Consider the following 19,778-nt stretch of genomic DNA (forward strand, 5'->3'; position numbering starts at 1 on the left):
TGCAATTTGCCTGTAGAACTGACCATCACTGGGGTAATAACCTATTGAAACTAATCTGGTGTCTGTTCCCAGGTTCCTCTTCTGGTTGAAGTTTATGGTATAGAGGGAAATATTTTCAGGCTTAAAATCAATGAAGAAACTCCCCTGAAACCCAGATATGAAGTTCCCGATGTCCTCACAAGCAAGCCCAGCACTGTAAGGTAAGTCAAGGAACAAGAGATCTTGGATACACCCTCATTATAGGCTTTTATCATACCTTCAGTAGCAGATTTTGTATGTGCCTCCTGTTTTCTCTGTTCAAAGCTACGATCATTTGCCAAATTCATTTTCAGTGATTTGGGAATAAATTTATCCATTTTGTATGTTATCCATTCCGTCTTCTCTTCCTCCACCATGTGCTTTATTGGCACTTATAAATGAGAGGCAGAGCTTCTGATCCCTGCTGTCCTTTTCACAAAGAAAAGGATTCATCAACCAGACTTTGGGAACAAGCAGAAGCAGAGCTATTTAATTTACTCAGATTAGCAGCAGGGCTCCAGAGATCTAATACACTAGCCAGACTCTTGTGCTTACCATAATTTATACAGTTAGGCTGGCTCACTTTTAATTAAGGGAGTCTCAGAAGTCTAGCATGTAATTTGATTTAGAGTCAGAGATAAATTAATAGTCAGCGTCTAGGTGAGAAAAAAAAATCTCTGGGGATTAAAAAGCATTTTCCATATACCTGCGACATCTTCAGTTCTCAGCACACTTTCCAGTGATATTTCAACTTTGTTCTGTGGTTGATTCCTATTGTTTTTTCATAATATTTCACCAAGGGAATATAAGATTATGCCAGATGCTTTAATTTTCACTATATCATTATCATAGCTTTATGTAGATGATTTTTTCCATAAAAAACTTAATAAAGTCAATAAATTATAAGGAGAAATTATTTTAATTATAGAATCATCATAAATTCTTAATAGGTCTATTCATTGAGCTGCTACTATATGCTAAGAACTTGGGAAATAGGAATTTAAAAGAGACTGTTCTTAAGACTTTGCAATTTGTAGGGGCGCCTGGGTGGCACAGCGGTTAAGCGTCTGCCTTCGGCTCAGGGCGTGATCCTGGCGTTCTAGGATCGAGTCCCACATCAGGCTCTTCTGCTATGAGCCTGCTTCTTCCTTTCCCACTCCCCCTGCTTGTGTTCCCTCTCTCGCTGGCTGTCTCTATCTCTGCCGAATAAATAAATAAAATCTTTAAAAAAAAAAAAAAGACTTTGCAATTTGTGTGCATACTTGGTTTATGCACACACGTGTGTGAGTGTGTGTGTGTGAGTGTGTGTGTGTGTGTGTGTGTGTGTGTGTATTTGGTCACAGTATATTATTTTTTACTATCCTGGAGGATTCACTTTACTGGTAGATCCTTTAACATTTTTTCATCTGTGTTCTTAAGTAAAATTTATCCATACTTTTCTTTTTCTGTGTTATCATTGCCATGTTTTGCGGTCAGGGTGATAACTAGCTTTGTGTAGTAAATATGGCATATTATGCTTCTGTTCCAACCTCATTCTAGGGCACCTTTGGCTACTGCAGTAACTAGAGAGCTAAAAACTACATTCTTTCATCTCCCATATTCCCATGCATCTACTTACTGGTAAATTCAGGTTCTACCGATCAGATGCACTTACAGGGATCTTGATTTCAGAACTGAGCTTCCCAGTTTGGTAGTGTGGATTTGGCAGCCATAGAATGTCTCTAGAGGCACACTAGAGAGGGCGGTAGTCTCCTGATCTCTGGACCTAGCGTGGCATGGTCTTGGAGCCCAGCAGTTGCCATAGTGACTTCTGATTATCCAGCTTCCGGATTCTAGCTGCAGTAGAAGTTCCATTGACCATACAGTTATGCAGTATTGTTTTGCGGGTCATTACTATTACCTTAACACTTCCCATGATGTTGTAAGCTCCTAATTCCCCCCTATTAAATCACCTATTTTCTACTTAGAATAGCCAGAGTTTTTTCTTTAACCTACAGTTGACTCTTGGTTGATATAGTCTTTGGTATCAGAAGTGAGTTATAGGCAATAAACCCTCCAGGATGGGAATATGAGATTGGTTAGCTGATTTGGCTGGATTTGAAGAGAACAAGGACCTGATTATCATCAAACGATGAGATAGTGTTACGGACTGAATCGCCCCCCCAACTAAACTCATTTGTTGAAACCCTAACCTCCTGTACCTCAGAATGTGACTATATTTAAAGGTATGGCCTTTGAAGAGGTAACTAAGTTAAAGTGGGGTCCTTAGAGTAGACTCTTCAATATGACTTGTGTCGCATAAAAAGAGGAGATTAGGACACAACTATCACAGACAGAGGGACGACTGTGTGAGGACATAGCAAGAAGGCTACCTGAAAGCCAAGGAGAAAGGTCTCGGAAGAATCCAAACCCACTGGCACTTTGATCTTGGACTTCCAGCCTCTAGAATTTTGAGAAAATAAATTTCTGTAGTTTAAGCTACCCAGCATGGCATTTGTTGTGGCAGACCTAGCAAGCTAATACAACTAGCATAAACCACAGCATTCCATGGCAGAGTTACTTAAATTACTACCTGTGGTCAACTGAAATGAAGTGCGTATTGAAAGTATGGCCCCTGCAGAGCAAGCAATAGGGCATAGCATAGCGTGACTGTCATAAAGAACTCAAAACTCCAAAGTGACCTCGTATTAACTTAACTGAAGAACTTAAAGAAAGAGAAGTACAGTCTCGGGTTTTAAATTCTTACCTCAGGCATTGTCAGAAACCGAATAAGTTTTTATGACAATCCTAAAAGTCTCTCATATCTCTTGTTGCTGCCGAATCCTTATAGCTGAAAATCAGATACAGAGTTTGATTCTGTGGTTCGCTATATTAAACCATGAGTTTAATTCACAGCCTCAACAGTTCTGTGAATTTAGGGCACTAACTGGGAAAAGGGAAAACTAAATAGCAACATTTGGGAAGATTTGAATAACTGAATACCCAAACCTCAGAATTCCACCAAGCCTCCTGTTCCAGCAGAAGCAGCTCCTTTTCCTCTTACAAAGCTGATCCTACCTTGTTGGACACCCTGTGTTGATATATTGTGCAGGGGGATTCCTGTGCTCCTTGTGCCTCATCCCTACTGCTCTTCACAGCCTTTATTATTTTTTTTTTTTTTAGATTTTATTTATTTGAGAGAGAGAGAGAGGAGAGTGGGGGTAGAGGGGCAGAGGGAGAAAGAGAAGCAGGCTCCCTACCGAACACAGAGCCTGACATGGGGCTCGATCCCAGGACCTGGAATCATGACCTGAGCTGAAGGCAGATGCTTAACCGACTGAGCCAGCCCCGCCCCCCGCCACTTCGCGGCTTTTAAAACCACTATCAGAGCCCAGCATGCCTAGGGAGCTTATTATAGTCAAACCGTACACCTAAAGAATTACAAGATTTTCTATTGGCAAAAACCTGGGATATGGATGAAAATGATTTCTGAGGGGCTCCTAGACTGAATTGAATTTATTGACATGAGTACATGTACCAGAGAATCTGGATTTGATATGCTAGCTTGGACAGCTGGGAGTGGATCTAATTATTTGCTTGGTTGGTTAATTATAATCTGTATTCAGCTATGGACTCTGCTGAATGAAGTTGAGATCCCAGAAATTTCTTTGGCACAGAGTAGAAGAAATGACCCATAGACTTAGGGAGGTAAAGATGTTGAAGTGGATATATCATACTCAACAGCTCATCTAGCCCTTGATTTTGTTCTCCAAGAGGATCCAAAAGATACTCCCTTCACTGAGAAATAAATTGGTAAGGGAACACTTGGAAAGCCTTGTAGTGAGTGAGTGTCTTTTATGAGCTAGACATAGTGGTGAGAAGTGATGCCATCAAAATGTGCTCCCTGAGGGGTGCCTGAATGGTTAAGTGTCTGCCTTGGGCTCTGGTCCTGATCTCAGGGTCCTGAGATAGAGCCTCAAGTCAGGGCAGGATCCCTGCTTAGCAGGGAGTCTGCTTCTCTCTCTCCTTCTGCCCCTCCCCCTCCCACTTCCCCTCCCCTTGCTCATGCTAATAAATAAATAAAAATTTTAAAAAATGGGCTCCCTGATTTCAGTGAAGATGATGAGACTCCAGGTGGCAGAATCAAAGTAGCAGCATGTAGTTGTTAAAGACAAGGTGAACGTATTTTCATAATGTGCAGCAGGGTCTGTACCCAAAATGGTTTAACTCTTGGGCCAGTGAACAATGTACCAAAGGGTCCATTGGACTGAAATAGATGTACTAAGGTGAAACAACTGAAAGAACTCCTTTTAGGTTTGATGAACAGTGAGATACAACCTCTCACCCAACTCCAGACAGTTTCCAGAACCCAGGCATCTTGCTTGAGGGGGAGGCCTAGAATCCATGGAGTAGGACTTGATAAGGATATAATAAGAACATAAAATATCCCACCTCACCTTCCCTAAAGAGGCATGTGACCATTTACCAGGGTGACTATGCACCAAGAAGAGAAATATCTGAGGGATTTTAAGTGCTGCCTGTGAGCTTACATAATTCCTGGGGATCCAGAATATCCTAACAGTCTACCTGTCAAACTGGGGACTGATGGGAGTCAGGAGAGATTCCATCTCACTGTGGACTCAGTGGGTCAAAATCCAATCTAGGTTATTTCCTTAATTTCTGAGTGTATGGTTGGGATGAGAGAGAAAAACAAAGTGTTCAGTGCACCAAAGTGTTACTAGACTGTCCAGACCAAGGTAATGATGATGACGGCTAACATTTATTGAGTGCTTATTACGTGCCAGCCACTGCCAAGTGCTTTGTGTGCGTGATCTCATTTAATTCTTCCCGGAAGCTCTATTTGTTCTTCCTTTTATTATTTCTACTTTATAGATGAGGAAACTGAGAACTGGATAGACTGATTAATTTGTCCAAAGTTATGCACCTAGTGCATGATAGAGCTATGTTCAGTCCAGGCTTTCTGACACCAAAACCCATGCTCTCAATTACTGCTTTTCCATTGCCTTATCTATGCTACGTCACATGAATATTGATTTACAAATTCTGTTTTTTTTTTTTAGAGAGAGAGCTCATATGGGGTGGCAGGGTGAGGAGGAGCAGAGGGTGAGGCAGAGAGAATCTCAGGCTGACTCCTCACCCAGCATGGAGCCCAACACAGCACTCGATCTCACAACCCTGAGATCATGACCTGAGCTGAAATCAAGAGCCAGGCGCTTAACTGACTGAGGCACCCAGGCTCCCCATTTACGCATTAATTTGAACTGAGAATCACATTGAGCCATGTAAACCTGTTTTTCTCTTCTTGTTTTATTTTCTAGGTTGATTTCATGTGCAGGGGATGCAGATAGTCTGGTACTGGCAGATGGAAAAGGAGATCTGAAGTGTCATATCACAGCAAACCCATTCAAGATAGATTTGGTGTCTGAAGAAGAGGTTGTGATGAGCATAAACTCCCTGGGCCAATTGTACTTTGAGCACCTGCAGATTCCTCTCAAGCAAAGGTATTGTTGCACATTACTTGACATACAAAGAACTACAGAAAACCTGATTGTGATTACTAATTGCCTAAATAGTTGACGTATTGCCATGGAAAACTGGTTGCCTTATTTGCTGAAATATTGTTCTGAGATATTTCATCTTTTCACCTGTGCAAGTAAATGCAGGCTTGGTGACAAGAATTATTCCCAGACTTTTGCAACTTGATACTCTTTAACATATCCTATGTGTTTAACTGATGGCATTCTCTATGCTCTACAACCCTAAAAACACTGTGTTGAGCCTTGATAAAGGTTTTTTTTTTAAGATTTTATTTATTTATTTGACAGAGAGAGAGGGGACACAAGCAGAGGGAGTGGGAGAGGGAGAAGCAGGCTTCCCACTGAGCAGGGAGCCCGATGCGGGGCTTGATCCCAGGACCCTGGGGTCATGACCTGAGCCGAAGGCAGAAGTTTAATGACTGAGCCATTCAGGCGCCCCGAGACTTGATAAATGTTAATGTGAACTGACATGTCTTCAGAATTTCACTTTATCCCCTTACAATTACTTGAGTTACCTTACATTTGAATACTTGTCCAAGAATTTTCGGTAAACAATCACTTGATCAAAGCTGTTTGTGTGGGGGTGACATGAACTAGGAGGTTACGTAATAAGGGGAAATTCTTCTTCCATTTTTTCCACTGTTGTTTTTTAATTCCCCAGTCTGTACTTTCTACTTTTGTCCTAATAATGAACATCTTATGTAATCTGTAGAAAACATTCAACATTCATTATTCTCACATAGTGATTTTTTCTGGGTTTCAACTTATTTATTTTTTTATATATAAAAATCTTATTTTCTTATTACAGAAATAGCTGTTCATTGTAGGAAAAATAGAAAATATTGAAAAGAAAAATTTAAATACCTGTAATACTGCCACTTGTTAGTATATTCAGTTATTTTTTTTAACTGAAAAATACTGATTGCATAACAAATACCTGTATACCCAGTACCCGGGTTATTTATATTTAAAATATTTTTTTCTTTTAATAAACTCCCATATTTTTGTTTGAGAGGTGATATCTAAGTTGGGCCGTAATATTTTAATTTATTTTTTGGATAAGCACATGCTGCAAAGGGGTATATAGTGAAAGGTCTCCCTCGCCATTTGTCCTTGAGCAACCCAGTTCCATCCTTGAAAGAGTAATCAGCGTTTCTGGTTTTTTGTGTATTCTTCCAGAGATAATTTATGCTTATACAGTAGAATACATATGTGCTTTGTTTTTTCCTTTCTTGACACACATGATACCGCCTTGACTCGTTATTCTGCACTTTGCTGTTTTTCCTTTACCAGTGTGGTAGTTCCTAATTTCTTTAAAGCAGCTATATAGTTTCTATTGTATGGTTACACCATGATTCATTTAGGAAATTCCCTCTTGATGGACTTTAAAATTATTTCTAATCTTTGTTTTACAACTGCTTACTTCATGGATAACTTTGTATATGCGTCATTTGCATACATGCAAGTACATCCATAGACTAGAGTCATAGAAGTATAGTTGCGGACCAGATGGTTTGTGAATCTGTGATTCTGACCACGCTGCCAAATTACCTTCCGTAGAGGTTGTGTGCTAGTTCATATTCCCAGCATGTACGTTTGTGTTGTGAAAATCAGATTATCCACCTGGAAAAAATTTTAAGTTGGATCCAAACCTCACAACATTAGCAAAAATTAATCCCAGATGAAAAAAATTACACATTAAAAAAAAAACCATAAAAAGAGGCAAAATCAAGATGGCGGTGTAGGAAGATCTTGAGCTCGTCTCCTCAAACACACACATCAAAATCTACAACTACATATAGAGAACTCTCTCTGAGGGGCGCCTGGGTGGCTCAGTCAGTTAAGTGGCTGACTCTGGATTTCAGCTTAGATCTTGGTCTCAGTGTCGTGAGTTCAAGCCCCACACTGGGCTCCATGCTGGGCGTGGAACCTACTTTAAAAGAAAAGAAAGAAAACTATCTCTGAGAAGGAACTAAAGACTAGCAAAACAGATCATACACAACTAAGGATATACAGAAAAAAACACATCAAGATGGGTCAGAGGAGCAGAGACATGGTTTAGTCAGGTCCCACACCCCCAGTGCAGCAACCCACAAGTGGAAGGCTGTCACAACTGTAGACGCCTGCCCTGAGGAACAGGGGTTCTGAGCCCCATATCAGGCTCCATATCCCAGGGAACCTGCACCAGGAAGATGACCTCCCGTAATGTCTGGCTTTGAAACCAACAGTTCTTGTGTCCAGGAGAGTCAGAGGGCAGTAGGGAACTGAGACTCTGCTCTTAAATGGCATGTGCACAGTCACACTTGGCTTTGAGCCCCAGCACAAAGGCAACCACTTGAAAAACGCCTGGGTTACATGCGAAGGAGATCCATTGACTAATTTTAGGGCATGTGCCAGAATGGCAGGAATCTGTTGGAATGTCCTCCAGGGACAGATGCACTGGTGGGTATGCTTCTCCCTAGCTGGCCCAGCATCAGGGGGGTGTCATTTCTGGCACTGTATCTGCTGTGCTAGTGCCACTCACGCTGCCCCATGTTCCCCTGCAGACTTGCTCCACCCAAGCCACCTCCCAGCCTGGACCCCCTCCCAAGTGTCTCTGCACCCTGGCATTCCTGGTGGGCGCCTTTGGCTAGCATTAGCGCTCCTCCTAAGCAGCCTTCAACCACAGCACTTGAAGCAGGCAGCCTTAGCTAGCTAGCACCAGAACCCCTCCTAAGCACCTCCACCCTGGGGGGCCAGCCCTACAAACTAGAACACCTACAGCAATCACTGCTGGACCCCTCAGCAAGCCACGCAGGAGACATGCCCACCCACCAGTGCACCCACAGCTGTCATAGCCAGGCCTCACAGCCAGCCATGCCAGGGACCAGTCCCACACACCAGCATATCCACAACAGTCACAACCAGGCCTCTCAGTCGGATGGGCCAGGGGCTAGCCCCATTAACAAGCATGACCACAGCAGTCAGAGTCAGACCTCACCGACGGTCATGCTGGAGGAGAGCCCCACACACCTGTGAGTCTGCACCAATTGCAACCCAGTGACTACAGGAAGGTACACACAGCCCACGTAGGGAACACTCTTGGGGCACCCGACTGGGGTGGCTAGAGGGTTTGTGCTACTGGGCTCACAGGACACCTTCTGCATAAAGCCTCTCCTTCAAGATCAGGAGATGTGACTACCTAATACATAGAAACAGAAACTTAGGCAAAATTAGGAGGTAGAAGACTATGTTCCAAATGAAAGAATAAGACAAAACTTCAGAAAAAGAACTAAAGAAACAGAGATAAGCAATCCAACAGATAAAGAATTTATTGGTCATAAAGATGCTCACCAAACTCAGGAGAAGAACGGATGAAGACAGTGAAAACTTCAACAAGGAGGTAAAAATACAAAAAGAACCCATCAGCTGAAGGATGCAGTAACTGAAGTGAAAAATACGTGAGGGAATCAACAGCACATTAAATGATGCGGAAGAACAGATCAGCAGTCTGAAGACAGGGCCTGTAAATCACCCAATCAGAGCAGCAGAAAGAAAAGGAATTGTTTTATTTTATTTTTATTTTTTGAATGGAAAGAAACTTTATTTTTCCAGCTTAAATGAGAAATCACTGACATATATTGCCGTATGGCTTAAGGTGTACGGCATGGCTTAATTTACACGTTGTGAAATCATTATCACACGAGTTTTAATTAACATCCACCACCTTATCTAGACACCATAAAAAGAAAAATTCCTCCTCGAGATGAGAACTCCTGGGATCTATTCTTGTAACAACTGTCCTATTTATCACACAGCAATGTTAGCTGTATCGTCATGTCGTACGGACATCCCTAGTCCTTATTTATCTTACAACTGCAAGTTTGTTCTTTTCGACCACCTTCATCTGATGCTCCTTCTCCCCACCTCTGGTAACCACAAATCTGATCTCTTTTTCTATGAGTTTGGTGGTTTTTTAAATTAATTCCACATATAAATGAGATCATACAGTATTTGTCTCTCTCTGTCTGACTTGATGTGATGTATGGATCTTGAACACATTGTGCTAAAGAATTTTTTTAAATGAAGATAGTTTCAGGGACCACTGGGACATCATACTTACATTCACATTTTATGGGGTCCCAAAAGGAGAAGAGAGAGAGAAAAAAAGGGACAGGAACCCTATTTAAAGAAATAATGGGGGCACCTGGGTGGCTAAAGTCAGTTAAGCATCTGACTTTGGCTCAGGTCGTGATCTCAGGGTGCTGGGGTTGAGCGAGCCCTGTGTTGGGCCCTGCGCTCAGCAGGGAGTCCGCTTCTTTTTCTCCCTCTGGGTCCCTCCCCCAACTCATTCTTTCTCTCTCTCTCTCAAATAAATAAAATCTTTTTTTAAAAAAAGAAATAATGGCAGAAAACTTCTCTAATCTCCTGAAAGAAACAGACATCCAAGTACAGAAAGCACAGAGAGACCCAAATAAGATGAGCCCAAAGAGACCCACACCAAGACACATAACAGTGGAAGTATCAATAGTTAAAGATGAGGAAATCTTAAAAGCAGCAAGGGAAAAGCTAATTACATACAAGGGAATCCCCTAAACTTGATAGGCCAGAAGGGAGTGATGCTATATATTCAAAGTGCTGATAGGAGAAAAATTTACAACTAAGAATACTTTACCTGGCAAGGTTATCCCTCAGAATTGAAGGAGAAATAAGGGGTTTCCAAAATAAGCAAAAGCTAAAGGAGTTCATCAACACGAAACCAGCCTTCCAAGAAATGTTAAAGGGATTTCCTTAAATGGAAAAGAAAAGTCCATAACTAGAAATAAGAAAATTATGCAAGAAAAAATCTCACTGGTAAAGACACACATATAATAAAGGTGGTGGTTCAACCACCTGCATAGCTTGTACAAGGTTAAAAGACAAAAGTATTAAAACCATCTAGACCTACAATAATTAGTCAAGGGATACACAAAATAATAAGATGTAAAATATGACATTGAAAACATAAAACATGGTGTGGGAGGATTAAAAATGTAGTGCATTTAGAATATGCTTGAATTTAAGTGACCAAGCAGACTTTGAAACAATGACTGTAACAAGAGACAAGGCCATCACATAATGATAAAGGGAAAGACCCAACAAGAAATGACACATTAGACCAGATGAACTTTATACACCATACATGCACGTATAGACATTCCATCCCAAACCAGCAGAATATACATTCTTTTCAAGTGGACATGGAACATTCTCCAGTTTAGATCACATATTAAGCCACAAAACAAGTCTCAATAAATTTAAGAAGGTTGAAATCTTTATCAAGCATATTTTTCAATTATAATGTTAAGGAGCTAGAAATCAAGTACAAGAAGAAAACTGGAAAATAAAAAAACCCACAAACATGTGGAGGCTAAACAACATACCACGAAACAACTAATATGTCAACAAATAAAGAGGAAGTAAAAAAAATACGTAGAAACAAATGCAAGTGGAAACACAGTAGTCCAAAATCTGTGGGTTGCAACAAAAGTAGTTTTAACAGGGAAGTTTATTGCAATACAGGCCTACCTCATTTGAGAAACAAAAGTCTCAAATGAACATTGTAACTTTATACCTACAGGAACTACAAAAAGCAAAACAAAGCCCTAAGTTCTTAGAAGGAAGGAAATAATAAAGATCAGAGTGGAAATAAAAGAAATAGACTTCATAGAAAGATCAATGAAACGAAGAGCTGGTTCTTTGAAAAAATAAAATCGATAAGCCTTCATCCAGACTCACCAAGAGAGGGCTCGAATAAACAAAATCAAGTGAAAGAGAAGTTACAGTCAATACCACAGAAATACAAAGGACCATAAGAGACCATGATAAGCAATTACATGCCAGCAAATAGGAGAACCTAGAAGAAATGGATACTTTCCTAAAATAAATAGTCTTCCAAGACTACATCAAGAAGAAATAGAAAATTTGAACTAATTACCAGTAATTAAATTGAATCAGTAATCCAAAAGCTCCCAACAAACAAAAGTCCAGGACTAGACGACTTCACAAGCAAATTCTACAACACATTTAAAGAAAAGTTAATACCTATTCTTCTCAAAGTATTACAAAAAATTGAAGAGGATTGAATGCTTCCAACTACATTCTGTAAGGCCATTACCTATCATTAAAAAAGAAAATTAGAGGCCAATATTCATGATAAACATTGATATAAAAATCCTATGCAAAACATTACCAACCAAATTCAACAATACTTTAAAAGAACCATACATCATGATCAAATGGGACTGAATATTCCAGGGATGAAAGGATGGTTCAGTATCCACAAATTAATCAACATGATACACCACATTAACAAAAATAAGGATAAAAATCACATGATCATCTCAATAGATGCAGAAAAGGAATTCAATAAAATTCAACCTCCATTCATTATAAAAACTTTCAACAAAGTTGGTATAGAAGGAACCTGCCACAAAATAATAAATGCCATATATGGCACCATAGCTAACATCATACTCAACAGTGAAAAGCCTAAAGCTTTTTCTCTTAGAACAGGAACAAGACAAGGTTGCCCACTCTTGCACTTTTATTCAACAGTACTGGAAGTCCTAGCCACGGCAATAAACACAAAGAAAGAAAGAGGGAGAGGGGTGGGGGGAGGAAGGAAAGAAAGGAAGGAAGGAAGGGAAGGGAAGGAAGGAAGGAAGAAGAAAAGAAAGGAAAGAAGGAAAAGAAAGAAAGAAAAAAAAAGAAAATCCAAGTAGGAAAAGAAGACAGTCACTATTTGCAGACTATATGATACTGTATATAGAAAATGCTAGACTCCACCAAAAAACTACTAGAATAAATGAATTCACTAAAGTTGCAGGATGCAAAATTAATATACAGAAATTTCTATATACTAATAATGAACTATGAAAATAATCCCATTTACAATTGCATCAAAAAGAATAAAATACCTAGGAATAAATGTAACCAAGGAGATGAAAGACCTGAACTCTAAAATCTGTAAGACATGAAAGAAACAAAGACAGCACAAGTGGAAAGACTGTGCTCATGGATTGCAAGAATTAATATTGTTAAAATATCCACACTACTCAAAGCAGTCTATAGATTGAATGCAATCCCTGTCATGATACCAATGAAATTTTTCTCAGAAATAGAACAAATAATCTTAAAAATTGTGTAGAACCACAAAGACTCCAAATAGCCAAAGCAATCTTGAAAAAGAACAAAGCTAGAGATATCATGTCCCTTGATTTCAAAGTATACTACAAAGCTATAGTAATCAAAAGAGCCTGGTATTGGAACAAAAACAAAAACATAGATCAATGGAACAGAATGGAGTCCAGAAATAAATCCATGCATATACAGGTAATTACTCTTCAACAAAGGAAGCAGAAACATACAGTTCCTGAAAAGACAGTCTCTTCAATAAATAGTGTTGACTACTGGTATTTACCCAAAGAAAACAAAACACTATTTCAAAAAGATACATGCACCCCTTTGTTTACTGCAGCTTTATTTACAATAGCCAAGATATGGAAGCAGCGCAAGTGTCCATCCATAGATGAATGAAGAAGATGTGGTATATACATATATATGTACACACACAATGGAATATTAGCCATAAAAAAAGAATGAAATCTTGCCATTTGCAGCAACATGGTTGGATCTAGAAGGTATAATGCTAAGTGAAATAAGTCAGTGTGAGAAAGACAAATACCTAATAATTTCACTCATATGTGGAATATAAGGAACAAAACAAATGAGCAAATTAAAAGAGACAAAAAACCCCACAAAACCCAGATTCTTAAATGTAGAGAGTAAGCTGGTGGTTGCCAGAGGAGAGGTGGGTTGGGGGATGGGTGAAGTGGGTGAAGGGCATTAGGAGTACACTTATGATGAGCACTGAATAATGTATAGAAGTGTTGAAACATTAGACTGTGTATACCTGAAACTAATGTAACACTGTGTGTTAATTATACTTGAATTAAAAATATATTTCAAAGATGAATCTAGGCATAGACCTTCACAAAAATAGATCTAAATGTCAAATAACAAAACTTTTTATAAAACTCCTAGAAGATAACATAGGAGAAAACCTAGATGACCTTGGGTATGGAAATGATTTTTTAATACACTACCAAAGGCAGGATCCATAAAAGAAATAACTGATAAATTGGGCTTCATTAAAATCAAAAACTATTGCTCTGTGAAAAACAGTGCCAACAAAATGAGAAGACAAGCCACAGACTTGGAAGAAATATTTGCAAAACATGCATCAGATAAAGGACTGCTACCCAAAATATACAAAGAACTCTTAAAATTCAACAATAAGAAAATGATCACCCAACTTTGAAGTGTGCAAAAGAGCTGTAAAGACACCTTACCAAAAAAGATATATAGATGTCAAGTAAGCACGTGAAAAGATGTTCAACATCATATCGCATTAGGAAATTGCAAATTAAAACAAGATTCCCCCCCAAAAATAAAAATAAAGTGAAAAAAGTATGTTACAGTATATCTCTATTTGTATAAAAAAAAATTTTAAAGGCAAAACCAGATATATGTTTGAGAACTTATACACTTGTGGGAATGCTATAAAGAACAGCAAGGGGATAATTTCACACAAAATTTAGGAAAGTGGTTACCTCAAGGGTAGGGGGAGGAGGTGGATGATACATTTGAGGAGAGGCACACAGGAACTCCGAAGGAACAAGTCATCTCTGTTCCTTATGTGTGTTCACAGTTGTTCACTTTAGTTTTATTCTTTAACCTCTGAAGTTACATTATATACCCTTCCATAGTCATACACGTATTTTACACATATAATATGGATGCATAGACAATTTACAGAAGAAACAGAAACACCACTTAATGTAAAAAGTTTACAGGGGCGCCTGGGTGGCTCAGTAGTTAAGCATCTGCCTTCGGCTCAGGGCGTGATCGCAGAGTCCTGGGATCGAGCCCCACATCAGGCTCCTCTGCTGGGAGCCTGCTTCTTCCTCTCCCACTCCCCCTGCTTGTGTTCCCTCTCTCGCTGGCTGTCTCTCTCTCTCTCTCTCTCTCTCTCAAATGAATAAATAAAATCTTTAAAAAAAAAGTTTACAGCTTTAGTGAAAGAAATTCATATTGAAATGTATTGTCTTTTCTAAAAATTCTTTTTTGTTTAATGAGGGGTTTTTTGTTTAACAAATTACATTCCAGTTTTTAAAATCCTATTTTACAAAATCCATGCTAATCAATGCATTGATACGGCAGCTAAAGTAAAAACTTTGAGACTCCATCAGAACACTGTCAGGAGGCAGGAAAGTCTTTTCTAAAATTTCAGATCGGCAAAGATTTTAAAAGTGTACAAGGTCCAGTATTGCTACGAATGGGAAGAAATGAGCACCCAAATCCAACTGTACGTGGTAGAATAAGTTGTCACGGCACAGTACGTTGCTCTGTACTAGGGTAAAACTGGGTGAGGGCAGCTGTGTTCTACCTTGCTTGCCTATGTTTTGTTGCAATAGTGGATTCTGTATTACATGTATAAATTAAGCTACTGGGTTAATGTTCATCATAAATGTTCAGTTTCATAAACTTATTTTTGTAATGACATTATTTTTAATAAGTTAAAAGATATAATTAATGGGGTCTCAAAATTTGGAAATTAAAATCTTTATCATTGAACAAAATTCTGTCAGTCTTCCCATGAGTGAACCAACTTTATTTATATTAAAACAGAGCTACCAAAGAAAATAAGGAGGACACATCAGTTGACGCTTCTCAGGTAATCTAGATTGAGCAGTTCATGTTTTTTAAATCTCTTTCGCCATTATTATGATGTGGAATATAATTGTTCTGTTCCCTTCCTCTCACAGACGGGTACTTGATAAATACTCTACTGCATATAAATGGGACCACCTGTCTCTTTTGCTCACCTTGTCATCTCATTCTTTCATTTATTTGTCTATTCATGTATTCATTCATTCATTCATTCATTCATTTTCATTCATTCATTCATTCATAAAACAGGTAATTCCTGAGTGTCTGCTTTTGTCCCAGTTCAAAACATTATGCTAGACAAGGAGAATCAGCAGTGGATAAAACAAATCCCAGCCTGTCCTCATGAATCTTAGAATCTAAGGGGAAAGATGGACGCTGACCAAGTGTAAGCATGAGAAGTGTGACAGAAGAGTGCTATAGGAGAATATGACGAGGAATTTGCCCAAGAGGAGGGTCAAGATAGACCTCCTGAAGGAAATGATTTTCCAACCAAAACTGATTATGAGGATACATTAGCTAGTCAAAGGGGGGAAAAGAATATTCCAGATAGAGGGAATTTCATATTCAAAGACCTTGAGGTAGGAAGGAGGACATTTGAAGAAATTTTAAAAATACGTAGACTTTTTAGTAGGGGAAAGAAAAACAAAGGTAACAAAGCCAGAGAGATAGGCAGGGCAATTCTGTGGGAAGTCTTATAATAATTCTTGCATTCAACAAACATTTGTTGAGTATTTCCTATATGCCAGGCACTGTTCAAGGAATTGGAGATGTATCGTTGAATAAATCAAAGTCCCCCATTACCATGGAGCTGGCATTCTTCTATTTCTTGTTAACCTTTTTGGACTTTAACCTAAGGGCAAAGGAAAACCATGGAAAGGTTGTGAGCAGCAGAGCTATGTGGTCTGGTGCCTGTTTTTAAAAGATTATTTTAGCTAAATTATGGAAAATGGGCATTCCAGAAATCTCTTCATCCAAATCCACGTGCGTCTTTGAAGGATCCCTGACAGTAGGTATGACCACCAAGAATGGTGAAAAATATTTCCAGTGCAGTAAGGACATGCTTCTTCCTCTTGAAAACTTGACCCATGCTGATGATTATGAGAGAGAATGTTTTTCCCATTTTCAAATAGAGAAGGACAACTAAGACATAGCCTTACCTAATTTTGTGACAACATGTCCAATCAGCTTTGGGGAGACCTCTAAGTAGATAGCTTAGATTGTGGTTTTGTGTCATAGATGTCCCTGCAAGAATCTGATGAAAGCTATGAGCCATCTCTGTAGAACAAAATTTTAATACTGTTTGAGGGAGTTCACAAACTCTAAAGCCCACCCACAGACAAGGATAGTAGTCCCTACATTAAGAATTCCGATGTCATGTAAACATACATGCACACAGAGCCTCACTTTACAGAAGCTTATGATTATGAAGAAACTACCTAGAAATGGGCAAGGGGCTCATTTTTTAAAAGAAACATGCATTTCACACACACACAATTTTTGAAAACTTTTTCATTCTACCAGAGAAGAAGAAGGAAACTTGTGAAGCCGAGAAAGGAAACCTGTAAAGCCGAGAAAGTTTATTAGCTCTACATGAAAAGTTTGTGAACCTGAGCAGTCTTGACTTCTTAAGTAGTTTGGCTAATTGAAGCAGGGTGGGGAAGTACCCATCTCATCCAAAATGTTTGCTTCTTGACCTCAGTTATTTGATTTTAATTATTCTTGCCTCACGTGTTTACAAGAAAAAAGACTTTTAAAAAATCTGACTTTTGTAAAGACTGCATTTTTCAAAGTGCTTTCACATCATTTTGGACCATGTAAGATACTCATGTCAGGGAGGCAGTTCCTCAGAAAATTCAACATAGAATTACAATATGGTCCGGCAGTTTCACTTACGGATTTATATCCGAAAGGGAAAGCAGGGACTCGAATAGTTGTATGCTTGTGTTCTTGGCAGCATCATTCACAGTAGCCAAACGGTGAAAGCAGTCCAGCAACCCCAGTCATTGACAGATGAATGCACACACAAAATGTGGTATATACATACAGTGGGCTGTTAGTCAACCTTAAAAAGGAAGGAAATTCTGACACATGCTACAACATGGGTGAATCTTGAAGACATTATAGTAGGTGAAATAAGCCCGTTACAGAAGGACAGGTACTGCATGATTCTAGTTATGTGCAGTATTCGCAGTTGTCAAATTCGCACAGACAGGAAGCAGAATGGTTGTTATCACATGCTGGGCGTGGAAGGTATGGGGAGTTATTGTTTAATGGGTATGGAGATTTTGGGAAGATATAAAAGTTCTGGAGATGGATGGTGATGGTAGTTGCACAACAATGTGGATATACTTAACGTCACTTTAACATGGTAAAAATGAAAAAAAGAATAGTGGGGAGGGGCCTGGCTGGCTCAGTTGGTAGAGCATGTGACTCCTCATCTCAGGGTCATGAGTTCGAGCTCCACGTTGGGTGTAGAGATTACTTAAATAAATAAATAAATAAATAAATAAATAAATAAATAAATAAATAAATAAATAAATAAATAAAATGTTTAAAGTGGAAAATAGTTAAAATTGTAATTTTATGTTATGTCTATTCTACCACAATAAAAAATTATATTCATCTCAGCTGCAGTTCATAAGGAGGATGATTACTGGCATTTATATAGAACACAGATAAAATTTAGTACATATACTGACATCACAAACAGGTCTTTTAAAAGATAGACTCATTTTCTCAGTCTAATTTTTTAACAATCCAAATAAAATGTGCTATTGTGGTAACCACATTTGTTGCAGTGTATAAACTCAATTTGCTCCTTTTTTTGTGCCATCAGGAAGACCAAGAGGATCTGGGCCTGTGGGAGGAGAAATTCGGAAAATTTGTGGATGTCAAAGTGAATGGTAAAATTGAAATTGGTGTAGTATTAAAGGAGATCTTGCCAAAATGGCTAAATATCACTACCTAAAGTCCCTTGAGCCTTGGCACCCAAACAAATGATTTCTGTAAGGGGAACAGAAATCTCAGATTTGAGTCCTCTATTCTTCCATAATGCACTGCAACAGAGAAATAATGAATGTGTACCTTTTGTGGGGAATGTAAGAGAAGTATAGGCCTCATGTTAGGGGCCTGGGTCAGCACACTGCTGGTACTACTCAGTGTATCAGAGAGCCACAAATTCCACATTCTATTTTTATGAGAGTCAAGTGATGAGAAATGAAGTTCTAGATCTCATTAGCTCCAACATTGCAAGCCATTGGTTCTCAACCTTTCCCAGGCCTCCCCATCATTCTCATGAGTATCACGCCCATCTGTGACATTTCTCACTAGACTTAGTGATAGTGGGGTTGACGGGGGCAGAGTTTGTCTCTTTAGGATACACAGTTCAGATACTTGGGGCTTAAAGAGTTGGAAAAAATACTTTCCTCCTCCCTCTTACCAGTGGGATAAAATACTTTCCTCCTCCCTCTTACCAGTGGGATAAATTCTAACACCTTGAGAATTTCTGTTCTGGCATCTATATCTATAGCTTAGTATAATGATCAGGACTGACAACATGTCCAAAATTTATCAGTAGGGAGGCCATCAGGCTTTCCTTTCTGCAGCATCATAATCTATTTGACCTTCTCTGTAGCATCCCCTTTCCATAAATTCCTTTAAATAAGGACAATTTCATGTCAAATTCTTTTACCTAAGAGTGAATTTAAGTCTGTTATTTCTCCCAGTTACTTGCATTTTTCCCATATCTCTAAAATAATTGTTAAATAAAGGACTTTGTCTCTAGTTTAAAAAAAAAAACTAACATATCTGCGATCACAGGGAAGGGGTATTTGAGGAGCCAGGAAAGATCTTTCTGATGCCCTTGACATTACAGTCCCTGTATGCAATAAGAATAAATGATCATAGGAAGACCCCCTGTCTTTTATCTAGTGAAGATTAAAATTGCTCAATATCCTTTGTTTCCTAATATAAAAAAGCATGCTATACATTTTAGGAAAATTTAGATTAGAAAAAAAATCTAAAGTTTCATGGCCATATTTTACAGAGAGAAAGGAGATGTACCATAAATGAGGACACAGAGAGCTTTAGCGCATAGCTAAGGAAACACTCACAAGTGACCAGAACTTTGCCTTGTGCATGTTTGTATTCAGATACTGTGAATACTGTGTATTCATACTGTATTCACAGCATCTGAATGTGACATCTTACAGAAAGGTCGCACATGGGATTTACTGATTGATCAGGGCAAGCTCAGGTCTCTCGATCCCTCATCTAGTCATCTTGCTACACTCATAGGTAACTGAGTCTCTCCTTAATTGATTGCCCTATGGAGAAGCAAAACTCAGTATCCTGATCCCTATAGGTCCTGCCTCCATTGGTTTGGATTTCTCCTTGCATGGATTTGAGCATCTCTACGGGATCCCACAACATGCAGAATCACACCAACTTAAAAATACTAGGTAAAGTGAA

At 39.0% G+C, this 19,778-nt stretch overlaps 1 protein-coding gene across 4 annotated transcripts in view; it reads left to right on the forward strand.

Annotated features, from left to right (window-relative positions):
• The window catches only part of GANC (glucosidase alpha, neutral C), a 74,417-nt gene that overhangs the window by 12,750 nt on the left and 41,889 nt on the right, over positions 1-19,778 (forward strand). For all 4 annotated transcript variants that reach the window (XR_015723146.1, XR_006775175.2, XM_045771380.2 and 1 more), the window contains 5 exons: positions 73-200; positions 5,337-5,519; positions 15,267-15,312; positions 18,145-18,211; positions 19,672-19,768. Coding sequence is in view for 2 of the 4 variants with exons in the window: in XM_045771380.2 (XP_045627336.2) it covers positions 73-200; positions 5,337-5,519; positions 15,267-15,312; positions 18,145-18,211; positions 19,672-19,768 (521 nt within the window). In the remaining 2 variants the exon portion in view is untranslated. The remainder of the gene's footprint in view (positions 1-72; positions 201-5,336; positions 5,520-15,266; positions 15,313-18,144; positions 18,212-19,671; positions 19,769-19,778) is intronic.

The sequence above is a fragment of the Ursus americanus genome, chromosome 36 (assembly GCF_024610735.1).
Source record: "Ursus americanus isolate L20-20 chromosome 36, mUrsAme1.1.p, whole genome shotgun sequence".
Classification (NCBI taxonomy): domain Eukaryota; kingdom Metazoa; phylum Chordata; class Mammalia; order Carnivora; family Ursidae; genus Ursus; species Ursus americanus.